At 38.8% G+C, this 13,536-nt stretch overlaps 1 protein-coding gene across 5 annotated transcripts in view; it reads right to left on the bottom strand.

Moving 5' to 3' along the window:
* The window catches only part of PIEZO2 (piezo type mechanosensitive ion channel component 2), a 213,865-nt gene that overhangs the window by 67,917 nt on the left and 132,412 nt on the right, over nucleotides 1-13,536 (bottom strand). For all 5 annotated transcript variants that reach the window (XM_083622436.1, XM_083622440.1, XM_083622438.1 and 2 more), the window contains exons 7-9: nucleotides 13,138-13,351; nucleotides 1,798-1,966; nucleotides 279-407 (exon numbers count right to left, since the gene is read on the bottom strand). In XM_083622436.1, coding sequence (XP_083478562.1) covers nucleotides 279-407; nucleotides 1,798-1,966; nucleotides 13,138-13,351 — 512 coding nt within the window. The remainder of the gene's footprint in view (nucleotides 1-278; nucleotides 408-1,797; nucleotides 1,967-13,137; nucleotides 13,352-13,536) is intronic.

Below are 13,536 nucleotides of genomic sequence, written 5' to 3'. Positions count from 1 at the left end.
TTCCCACTAGATGCACACAAGCCCACCTAAAACAACTCTTATGCAGCTTTTATGTCAAATGTTTGAAAACCAAAAGACTAGGTAAAATCAGGATATGCTAAGTGGTATGTTTATACTGCAATATTTGTATTTTTTAAGTGCTTGTAGCAACATTCGCTCCTATGTTGTGCTTAAAATTGTACAAACTGTATCATCATACAAAGTCAGAAACATTAAACATGGCACTCCTGATCATTAACTGGATAATTATAATCCAACTACTTTATATTTGACCTTACTTTTCTTTCATCAGTTGTGTAGCGGCTTGTATACCACAAACTGCGCCTTCTTTCTGCAGTCATTTGGACATGAATGCAGTCTGTTTCCTCTTCCCTGTTACCAGATTTATCATCATCATCAGGTATATGCTAAAGAACAAATGGCTATGTTAACTCCAGAATAACCAGTTATTTAGCTGCTAAGTTTCGCTTTAAAAATGGGGGAGGGGGATTTTCTTGCCAAGATAAATAGGATTAAATTTATATACCACCTTTCATCCAAGGCAGGCTTCCTCAACCTCGGCCCGCCATATGTTTTTGGCTTACAATTCCCATGATCCCTAGCTAGCAGGACCAGTGGTCAGGGATGATGGGAACTGTAGTCTCAAAACATCAGGAAGGCCAAGGTTGAGGAAGCCTGATCCAAGGATTGCAGGGCAGTTTACAATCTAGGCAGTGTTTAGCTTAATATATTTCTTTCCTGGTCAAGCCCATATGAACTTTTCAGACAAGTATGAAGACTAATCAATCTCAACACATTTTTGGGTAGACAGGTTTAAGCAACACTGCAAACATCAACAGGTAATTGTAACCTCATCTTGCCAACATTACTCATGGGCAACATTGCAATTCTTCTTACTCACCTGCCCCTTGCAGCTCCCCATCTCCTCCAGGGTTTCCCCCCAACCCTCTAAAGAAGAATTTGGATGTTTGCAGCAGGCTGCAGGGAGAAGGGGAATCTGTTCCACCAATGGATATATATATATATATATATATATATATATATATATATATATACACACACACACACATACACACACACACACACACACACACACACACAGTAACAGGGCCAACAGTGGTGGACAATGTGTTCCTTGGCGTCTGGACCTGCCACCCCTGTGGATCCTGCTGTCTGAGGCTGTTGTTTCACCTTGCCTCATGGGCAGACCAGCTCAGCACAATATACTTACTACATGTTTACTGCCCCTTCACTCATGGGCATGGAGAAGACAGGGAGGTTACAAGGGTCAGGCAAATGACACATGAGTGTGTAAGAATATTCATCCAGAGCATACATCACCACAATGAATAAGTAGAGCATGCACTCATAAAGGCCATGTTATGTCACACCACATATAAGGTATCTGAAGAAGTGTGCATGCACACGAAAGCTTATACCCAGAACAAACTTAGTTGGTCTCTAAGGTACTACTTTTTTCACATATAAGCTATTACTGAGCTAGTGAGCATCTGAACAAACCCTCCATTGTGCAAAGCACTCTCTCTAGCCTACTCTGTCTTCCTTGAAGTGCCCACCCCTGGCATTTACATCATAAGGAAATTACTGGGTTAATAATTTTTCTACTAACATGTAGTTCTGCCCTGAATTACATACAACAGGTCATCTCTTTTTAGTAATTCACAATGCACATTTGTTAAATTTTATGCACAAATATTGCTGCTTCCTGAAATGATGTCTACACTCTTTTCCTGAAGATTTTCTCATTACTACATAGAATGAAGAGAGTTATTTTACCTGTACAATAGGTTCATGGAGCCAAAGTCGAATGAGAGTTGCTAGGGTATAGTATAACAGGAGCACCAAGATGGGGCTAGTATGGTGATACCAAAACAACTTTTGGTTAGTTATAATTTTCCAAGTGCTTGAACAGTTGGTCTGAATAACTGAAGTGACACCAAATAATCTGTTGAAATGATAAAACAGGAGGCACTACATAAACAATACAGATTATCATTATCAAGACATTCTGACTGTCTGAATTCATGGCTTCTTATTCAGTCAGCACAAAGTCCCTACAATTGTATCAGGAATTCGGATTAGCAAATCATTCTGGCTATTGCCTTTGGTAACTGAGACCTCATTCAACTTCTACATTTTTGTGTGTGAATATAATTAAGCATGAAGATATTACCTGCTTTGTCTTCTTTTCTTGGGAAACATTTCTCTTTAGTTTCATTGTTTAAAACTTTGTTTTATTTGGTGTACTAAAGAAACTAGAGTTTGCCAACCTTCTAAGAGATGCCTCTGAGTAATTTTACCAATTCTAGTGTCAATTAGATTTAAATCACTGGTCCCCATGTGCAAATTGTTTTAATGCGTATGTAGTGATGCAAAGCTGTTGCATATAACAGCTCGTCCACACCTTACATTTAAAGCACATCCAATGCAGATCTAAAACCCATGACTTCCTACAAAGAACCCTCTAAACCAGGCTTCCTCAACCTTGGCCCTCCAGATGTTTTTGGCCTACAACTCCCATGATCCCTAGCTAGCAGGGCCAGTGGTCAGGGATGATGGGAATTGTAGTCTCAAAACATCTGGAGGGCTGAGGTTGAGGAAGCCTGCTCTAAACAGTAGTCTTGCCTCTCACAGAGCCACAATTCCCAGTACTATTAACAAGCTGTAATTGCCAGGATTCTTTGAAGAAGTCATGTGCTTTAAACGTGTGTTGGATATGCTTTAACTGTATGGTGAGCCTCTGCCCTCAGTCATGGGCATAAGTTCTTACCAGCTGCACTCTGATCCAGTAGGTTCATGCCTATGAGAGATTCAATGACGATGCACAGCCACCATATAACCAGCTGGCTTCTGCAGTCACTTCGGTGTTGGCGTGCCCTATGTATGTTCATGCAGCTGCATTAAACTTTTGAAAGAGTTTCTCAATAAGATGGCTGCTTGCAGGACCCAATTAAGGGAGCTGGCTGAGCAAAGATCTCCTGCTCTTCCCCAATTAGTTTGTGTGTGTGATTATCTCTGTAAGTTTGCAGAAAAGGAAAAGTTTTGTGTTTTCCAAGGGTAAATGAATATTCATAACCAATCTACAGAGCGGCCATAACATGAGCAGTATTTCAGGTTATACAAGCCACGAATAACTTTATTACTGTTCTGAGGAACATTAAACAAACATCAAACTGGAAAATAGTAAAAACTAAACAAAAAAACAGGTGGCTGACACATTGTTGCTCTGTCAATTCATTTCCCCAGCAAAAGCTTACTGAATTAATGCAATCATGTCTCTGGTGTATATGTGCTGTGATCTGCTCTTCCTGACACATTCACAGCCTATGACCTTGATAAATGCAAGATACTGATTTAGCATTAAAGTGCATAATGATGTAAGAGTGGAAATATTGCTGTTCTCTAAAAAAACAGGAAAACGTTTTTCTTCTATTTCCACCTACATCAGAGTAGCCAACTGTGGATATAGCTATCATCGCAAAGACCAGACTACTTTAAGATGGGTTCATCTGAAAATGGAGGCATGCACCCTACTTTTGCTAATATTCATGTCTCCTTGCAGGTTCCATCCCAAAAAAAGGCTTAAACTGGGGAGATAAGAGGTGTTGGGGGGTAACAGGAAGAAAAGAAGGCTTACTCCCACACATGATATGCATTTGTGGGTCTCACCTTAGCTGTGGCTTATTGGCAGAGGGCCCTCTACAGGAATGTGGATTTCAGCAGGTGCCCACCTGTACCAACCCCACACACCAATTTTTATTTATTTATTATTGCTGCTTCTGCTGTCTTATTCTTGTAGTGTATAATTACAGCCCAGAATTTAAATTTTAATTAAAGGTTCACATAGAAATCTTATTTAAAAGCCACAGATTGGGGGGAACCAGCTTTGGGATCACATGTATCAATGCTAACCATACTTTCTATCTTAACCAAGAGGTTGAAGATTTGCAAATCCTGCTCAAGAATAATCTAGTTAGTACTGCCACATTTCTTCCCATATACGGTAACACCTGCTATGTATCCTCTATGTCAAATACTCAAATGCAATAATTATAAACAATTTAATAAAAAATGGTGACACTGAAGAAAGAAATTATTAACAGTTCTAATACATGAAAAGCAGCACAGCTTTACTTCAAGAAGATGCATTCAATTTTCAGTTTTCTAAATTTGTGCAAGCACTTCTGACACATGGATTGTATGCTTTCTAAATGACATCGTATGTTTCAGGTACTGTATATAAATATATCTGTAATGTAAGTATGGAAAAGATTTCACACAGATACATAGGTTATTACGTCAATATGTACAGAACAATCCTGCAAGGCAATGTCAGTATAATTCTCTTATTAACTACTGATACATTTCTTTCATCAGAATTTATCTTCACAAAACAGAATGACTGTCTCCATACGCAAACATCCATCACAAGTCACTTGAGTACGTTATTACTTAATGACTGAGGTCATCCAATGTTGTTAACCATTATACTCTGACAAGTATCACCACGTTCCACAAATAAAAAGCCACAAACTCTAAATCCCCATGACATTGTATGGATACAATGTTTATCTATGATAAAAAATGCATTTTGTTATAAAACATATGCAATGTCATGACTGCATTTGTCCACAATGCTGGAATCCAGTTAACCATAATTAAACAGCAGCAATCTAGAAACCTCTATTGACTTTCTTCTACATTACATACTAAGAAACGCATACCCACAGGTTACAAAAACTCCTATGTTAGGGTCTGTATAAGGTTTTCTTCAATCACTTGTGAAATCACTGCCATAACTAAAGAGTTCTTGCTCGCTGTGACAGTGCTTGTACTTTAAAAATCAAAAGTGCTATCCCTCTTGTAACTATAGTGCAGGCATCCCCAAACTCGGCCCACCAGATGTTTTGGGGCTATAATTCCCATCATCCCTGACCACTGGTCCTGTTAGCTAGGGATGATGGGAGTTGTGGTACCAAATCTGGAGGGCCAAGTTTGGGGATGCTTGCTATAGTGTATATAGTAACACTATACAAATACACTGTTACAGTCAAGAAAATACTGCGCGTGTGTCCACACACAAACGTGCACGCGCGCACACACACACACACACACACACACACACACACAAACACACACAAACACTGTTACTTTTGTTTAAATATCATGTTTTTTATTGCTCATTCCCAGATTCCTCTATACCTCTTTTCTACTGAGTCCTAGTTTCCATTGCTTTAACCGAATCAAAGCTTTGCTGGCAATGGTAAAACCAGCACTATTATAACATTCCTTCTGGCAACACTTTTTCTATTAAACAGAACTAATCTGAAATGCAGAGGGGCTGAACATAAAACTCTAATTTTAAGCCAGTGGGTAAATGTCAATCATGTAATCAGGGAGAATGCTATTTAGGCCAACTAGGCAGCAGCCTAGGCTACAGACCCCAGAGGGGCACAGTAATAAGGGTAAAGGTAAAGGAGCCCTGTATGGTTAAGACCAGTCAAAGGCGATTATGGGGTGCAGCGCTCATCTCGCTTTCAGGCCGAGGGAGCCGGTGTTTGTCCACAGACAGCTTTCTGGGTCATGTGGCCAGCATGACTAAACTGCTACTGGCGTACAGAGGACCGTGACGAGTGCAAGAGCGCATGGAAATATTGTTTACCTTCCCGCCACAGCCGTATCTATTTATCTACTCGCATTGGCATGCTTTCAAACTGCTAAGTTGGCAGAAGCTGGGACAGAACAACGGGATATCAACTCGTCACGGGGATTCAAATCACCAACCTTCTGATCAGCAAGCCCAAGAGGGTTAAGTGGTTTAGACCACAGCGCCATCCATGCTCCTTGTACTGACCTTTGACAGGCACAGCTTTATTAATTTTTCTTTTGTATTTGAGAAAGATAATCAAATATTGCTTTATTACTTATTATTACAATTATTATTTTTTAGCAGCTTCAAGTTTTGTGCTTTTCATTTTCTACAGGACATTTGTTTCTGAAAATTGAAGTTAGCAGGGTTGGGGGGGCGTTGCAAGTAGTTAGTTATATAGTTGTGTCATGTTTTGAAGTGGAAAAAAATATGAACCATTATTTCAGAGATAACTGCAAAAGAAAATCTGTTACATCCTGAAAATGCTGCAAAACATAAGCATTAACCAAACCCAAATGTTGCTCAGTCACAAACTTATCTAGTGTTACTTATCAGTTTGTTTTCCTTGTATGTTTTCTATAGAGGCTGGTGTTGCTTTATGCATTTATTCATTGTTAACTTTTTATGACTCTTGTTTTAACAAACTTGGTGGCAGGCAACAATAACACACAAGACTTATTTATTTAACATGAACTAGAATCAACCATGGACTTTTATTTGCCGTCAAACCTGCTATGGTTACAGCAAGATTTCAATATTCAACTTTTAAAAAAGATAATAGATTGTTTTGGCTGTGTAGATCCAGGATATCAAGACAGCATATTTCTTGAATTAGCTGTCTGGCTGTTGCATTTCATTCAAGCAGTATTAATCTGCCAACAACAAAAAATGTCCTCTTCTTAGATTCTGACACCTGCAAAAGATCTATACTGTCAAATAACCCTAAGTAGTTCTGTTGCGATGCAAGCACATTGCATACCCTATTTCCTTCCTGCTTAGCCAAACCAGGTTGTGTCACCACCTTCTTCTGACCCAGAAGCACAGCAAGTGATCGCCTGCAGCTATGCACACTCACTTCCAGTTCTGGCTCTGAGTAGACATTGTGATGGGAGGTGCTCCCTCTATTGCTATACCCTACAGGAAATATTAAGCACAAGGAACAATATTCCCTGCTATCATCTAGAGAGAAGACCACCCAGATTAAAACATGCAAGCACAGGGATCCATATAGATTGCAAAGGGTTATCTCAAGCCATTACTAGCATTTTATTGCTACCTAGATGTATAGGCACTAACAACACAAAATATATTTTATATCAAATCATGCAATTAGTGAAGTGCCATCTTATGTTCCCTGAGGCTCTTAAGTAAAGCTCTGAAGAGTGGTAATAAGAACTAATCCAGATTTTTTTATACTTTGAAAATTTGTTCTACAAAGCTATTTTAACTTAGTGAGGAAGTGATAAATAAAGTGATCTACAAGGGGCTACACCATTACAATGACTTGAGAGCACCTTCCAGATGTTCTATAAAAATAATAAGAATGGAAATCTGGCTATCGAGCTTCAACAGATTTTAGGATAATGGGTATATGTTTTCATCCACTTTCTTTTTGATCAAAAATGTGTTGATGATTTTTGTAGGCAGTGGGCTCCACATTTTTATTTTTTTAAAAGCCTACACAAAGAGAAAGAAAAAGAAAGAGAGTGCATCTTGCTAACAGAACTATGTCCAAGCTGGTCCTAATCTTTCAGCTTCTATAAATATACTCATCAGAATGGGTTGGATGAGATATGATTTTTACAATTAAGAGGAAAGTCAGCAAGAGATGTCACCTGAGGAGGAGATGTGGCTTGGCCTCAGGTCTCAGGTGCCAGATAGAGAAAACTAGAGGGCTGTATTTAGTTTCTCACTCCTGGTTTAGAAGCACCCAACACACATCAGAAAAAATCTTGCTTAACAAGACTTCAAGGGTACTGCTGCAGGAGACATGGTTTAACCATACAGTGCTAGCCCAATTTGCTTTTCCAAAGTAACTGACAGGCAGCAGTCTTAGGTGTCTTATACATGCCTCATGCCAGCCTAATTTATGCTATGTAAGTGTTGTATAGAGACATTGTGGTTGGGATGCCCTTTCCTTCCTCCTCCTCCCTGCTGTTGCCTCACTACTGCTACACCCCTTTGTCACCACCTCCAATGCAGTACCATTCTCACCCATCAATGTTGCATACTGAGGAAGGAAGGCAATGTGGCTCAGCTGGCTGTGTCTGCACCATTTTGTTGCAATTGTAGCAAACAAACAGTCCAGCAGGAGGTGAGACGAAAAGGCAGTGGAGGGGCAGAGGTGGCAACTGTGAGCTGCCTCAGTATAATGGCTGCTTCAATACCGCTTAACATTCACGACAATCTTTTAAAAAACAGATTAGATCTAGTTCAGGTTCATGGAAAATATACCTCCCGTCAGCAATTATGCCACAGCATTCTGTACTAACTGCAGTTCATGGATCAATTACAAGAAAAGCCCCAGATACAATGTACTGCCGTAATCCAGTCTTGAAGTTACCAATGCATGGACTATTGTGAGCAAGCTATCCCCACCTGGTAATGGCTGCTGTTGTACCAGCAGAAGCTGATTAAAGGCACATATTCTTTTAAGAGCCAAAAGGTTGCTACAAAAAAGCGGTGAGTTGAAAGAGCTTTTTTATCTTCTTTGAATTACTTCCAAGTATGACTCGATAAATTTCTAGAAACCTGTCTGAGACATCAGGTTGTGGGCAAATTAAAAAAACGGTGCAAATTATGTGCCTTTAGGAAAAGTAGTTCAGAGCCTTACATGGTTAACTCAAAAAGCCCACCAAGCTGGTGTAAAATACTACTTTGAGATGTTTGAGAAGTGTCAAAGAGCATTATTTCTGCTCTACAAAATGATGAACAGGCAGTTCCTACAATAAACCTCAAACACAGGAGAGACTATGAGAAAGAACACAAATGAAGCGTGCAGGAAAGCTATATTAGGAGGTGTATTTTGGAATTAAGAGGTACATCCTGGAGTGTCCTAGCATAATGAATCAAAATCAACTGAAGAGCCTAGCAACTGTCATCCAAAAGAAACTGGAGGCATCAAATTTCAAGGCTGCATAGCAAATTAAACTCTTCAGCTACAGACATTAATCTCATTGGGTCAGTGTTCTTTGAACATTGCAAAATAATGCCCATGATCTATAGCCAATTTGTTTTAGAAGAAAAGGTACACCAGTACATGGCACATGGGAGGGTTTGTCTGCTTTGCTATTAATTGTACAAACACGTCAAATAGGTTGAAGCTTTGAAGCATCTGCAAATGTGAGTGGTATTTTTCCTTTATTAGGGCTGGTGGCTACATACCACAGAACATTTATCTAATTTCGATCTATTTCAGAGCAAAATATCCCTATTTCTGGTACATCTCAGGAAAGTGCCTTAAAACGTTTCTACAACGGTTAAGAGAAATATGTGTTTAGTTCAAATACTTTAGCATCACAAATTGAGGTTCAACTAGATAGGGTCAACTTTGGATCTTCATAATGTAGGACCAGTCTGAGACTGTGTGGGACTATTCTAGTTCTGAAATAGTCATGGGAAACATGAGCAAGAGACTGGGGGTGAGGAAAGCCTTTCAGCCATTAGCTGGTATTACCCAATTTGGCTTTTACTGATTCCACACCTATTGCATCATTTACAATTAATTTCCAGTTTTTTTAATATAAGAATTCCCACTTGCTTTCTTTACTTTTGCTCACTGCCTTCAACAAGTGCCAGAGATAAACAACTGAACAGGGTTCTTTTTTTCTCATCTACAATGCTCAGTTTAAGTGTTGAGGATTTTGGGACTGGTCAGATGAGGATAGAGCCATCAAAAAAGGTGAAGAAATTGAATAATTGCAGTTATTGAGCAGTTGCTAGGGAGCTGAGTGCTGACAATGTATTGAAGGCATCCTCAGTCTCTTTCCAAACCTGCAGTTATCAGCTAACTCTGAAGTACTTTTCTAATGAAAAAACCTGTAACAGCTAGACTGATCCTCTCTCCCCTGGCAGTAGCTACTGATCTGAGTAACTGTGGTGACTTTTGTTCCCCACCTTGTATTTTCAAAATTTTAATATAGTAATATATTTTTATATTATTCTAATTTAATGTTTATATTGCTGTTGGCAGATTTGAGAGGAACCTATCTGCAAAAGCAGCTTATTTTTTAATTTTTTAAAAAAACGTAAATAAAATTGTGGGTATGATTGTCAATAGCCAATGATATTCTGTTTCTGATCTGATTTCATTCTGATGTAAAATCATCTCTCCATATTTATTTCTTAATATTGAAGATGATGTAAAGAACCTCTGTACTTCACTCACAGTTTTTTATTTTATCTTCATTTATTTGAACATCTTTCTGACCTTTTACATCTATATTCTCAAAAATCAAGAAACATCTTTAAAAAAAAAAAGTTAGTATAGGTGAACAAGATCATCTTACTCTTGCAATCGCATTTTTATAATGAAATTTCATTCAGTGCTTCAGCCAAAGAAGTGTTGGTCTTCGTACAAGACATCTAGTTATACAAATAATTAAATGCATATTGTTTTCCTCTCTTTTCATTATAGTTTGACAAAATGAAGAGGATTGCTTTCCATCAGTCAAGTTTAAATGTTTCCGCATCAGTTCCAAATTTCCAACAACCTTTCTTTCCTTGCATACTTTCCACTAGCTTCGCATTAGGTTGGCAGTGCTGCTTCTGCTCTGTCAATAGTTAAACAAATATTCCATAACACCGAAAGCCAAATTCTGCAAGTTCATCAAATATAAAATAAATTATGCAAATATAATTTGGTCCAATAACTTAAGTAATTTGTATTAAACTCAGACACTAGTATTTAAAGTACAAGTCAGAACAGTAGAAAATCTTGCAGGCATAATGATGGAAACCTATTCTGCAGCTTGTGGAATATGTATTCAGAGCCAAGCAGTAAAATACTGTGTCTTCTCAGAAGTGTGCCAGTCATTTGCTGGATTTAATGGCAGTATATTTCATGTTTGCTGAACTAATCTGTAAGAATACTAGGATTTTGAAAACCTGCTTGAAACGCACTTATATCATTATATTAAAAAATGGTGACCAGCATATCTAAATATATGTTAAGGGTGCCTAGGAGATTTGTAGCAGCTAAATTTTTGGAAACTGGTTAGGACCAGTGGCGTAGCGTGGGGGGTGCGGGGGGGGGGCTGGCCACACCGGGCGCAACATCTGGGGGGGGGCGCTCGCACTTGCAGCTCTCTGCCCCTACCTGGCTCTCTCACTCTCTCTCACTGCAGTGCTGGCTGTGAGAATCCGATCCGATCCGAGCCGCCGGGTCGCCGCCCACTGTGGAGGGGGGGGCGTGCCAGGCGTGCGGTGCGGTGCGGAGAGAGAGCGAGGGTTAGGGGGCGCAAATTACTTGCCTTGCCCCAGGTGCTGACAACCCACGCTACGCCACTGGTTAGGACAATGTAGTTGGAAATGTAAGTTTATCCCTTTGTTAACAAAAGAAAGCAATTATCCTCACTATTATGTTAATCTCTTGCCTTTACTTTTTGCCTTTATTTTCAAAAAAATATTCAATAGCCTCAGGCATGTGCTGTTCTGAAAGGTAGGATTCTTTCAAGATGTTTTGTTACAGGTTCTCAGTAGCTGAGCCAATTAAAAAGACAGCAGTCTTACTCTACACAGCAAACTAGGATTATTGTAAGTAGTTTCATACTCTGGAGTGCATTACTTTAAAAAAAACTATTTTTTTCAGCAACTCCACAAAGCACAGGGATTGACAAATTTCTTCAGGTAGGCAAGGTAAACTAATTTCACTTTGTACAGATTCAAAGCTTTATTATTTATTCCAAACATAATTTCAAAAGTCATGTCCCAGATGGATTACACTATTTAAAAAGAGAGATGGAAAAGTCACCAACAACTTATTAGGGAATTACAGTATCTTGTTGACTTTAAGGGAGACTAAGCCATTTGCATCCACAAAGCAGAATCCTAATCCCATGGTTTTGGCATATTCAGATAGATTAAACCAGTGGTGAACTCACAAGCTACATAGATCTGGCCTGTGACACCACTTGGAGCAGCTGGCCCGCCCTCTGCCAAAATCAGGGACTTCTAATCTTCTTTGAGCAATCAGCTCACCTTGCAAAGGTGCCTCTTCTCCCTCTTGTGAGACACCATTGCTGGTGCCTTCATGCTTCCTGGATACTATGATCTTCTAGCAACACTGCTGCACAATTTTTCATCAAATGTTAAATGAAATACGTTTTGTTAAATAAAATATATAAATTTCAATAGTACTATCAGAGCAAAAATGACTTCTATATTTTCATTATACTATAATGTAGTTATGACATTGGTTTGTGGATTGAAGTTGGCAAATCTCTTTGTCTTTACCTTGTTATTAAAGTAAAACTTAAGAAAATTATTTGGGAAAACCTACCAAAGAAGACAGAAGATATGTGTGGCGTTTATCCAATGTTGATCACCTTCCCTGGTTGAAATGGTTTATGAAATTGGGTCCCAATTTTAAACGTGTACTTTTGGATACAACGTTTGGGTATTACAAAATAGATATTATCCTTGGAGCATGGCTAGTTATAATTACCTTACTTTTTCCTAAAAAATACTAGCTAAAGCACATACATAGGCTTTAAATGACATTTATGCTAGATATAGAAGATTATTGAAAAACTGCACCATGCATTCTTATATAAACAAATTAAGTACTTTTTAAAAACCTCATTGAAAGAGTAACAAAAATAATTTCTGGCCTGTAGATGGCAGAAAAGCACTTATATCATCACACACCTTCTCGAATTCACAGATGAAAACACTTTCTTGCTGCTGAGAATGCCAACTTCCACAGTACAGAAACAGCAAATTTGACAGATAAGTGTCAACAAATGTAAAACATGAGAAATCAAAGAAACTAAGGAAGAATTTAACAGTAGCTGAACACAGAGAATCTGCTCAGGTGACACCATCCTTTCCTATGAGAGACGCATTTTCTAATTCCTGTAAGAAATTTGCTTAGGCCCCACCTTGCTCCTCACTTTCAGGCAATTTCCCCCTCCCACTGCAGTCGTGGAAAGCACAGCCCACAATGCTTCATAGGCAGCCCTGACCCTCTGAAGATGCTTTTCAGGAGGGTCCAGGCAGCTGCAGGGAAAGAAGGGGAAGATGAGTTGCAGGAGCTGCCTCCCGTTCCCACAACCACTGGATACAACCAAGTATGTCTCTTTAACCCAGCATTTGACATATAAATTTCAAATACTTCACTGCATACTACTTCATTTATACATTTTGCATATCTCACACAACGTGACTCAATCTTTTTGCTGTTTTTTCTTGTCACAGTCCCATTTACTGAAAGATGCAAATGAAGAATAAGAATAAGAATATCCTACCTGGCATAAAAGTCATCGGGTGGAATAATTTCCTGGAAAAACTGTAACTGGTACAGGTAAAGTCCAATTAAGTGGCCTGCACTGAATATAGCCATTAACACACAGAGACAGCTGAATATCAGCGGATCAAACACTCGGCAACAGGACCACCATGTACACAAACCCAAGAATAAAAAGAAATACACAGCTGAAGTCAGCGATGGCAACATCATTCCTACATGAAAAAATGGAGGACAATTATTCTCTTTTGTACTCATGATATGTCTACAATGTGAAAGCTAAACAAGATGACTTAAAATCAACTTCTTTGAAAATTTAGTTGTTGAAAAAAATCCCTAAGGTCACTTTAACTAAAATCAAATACATTTTTTCTACTTTTATTGAAGTTTATGGGAGACC

Source organism: Podarcis filfolensis, assembly GCF_964270895.1.
Source record: "Podarcis filfolensis genome assembly, chromosome: 7".
Classification (NCBI taxonomy): Eukaryota; Metazoa; Chordata; class Lepidosauria; order Squamata; family Lacertidae; genus Podarcis; species Podarcis filfolensis.
This window is presented reverse-complemented; position numbering and strand designations above follow the sequence as displayed.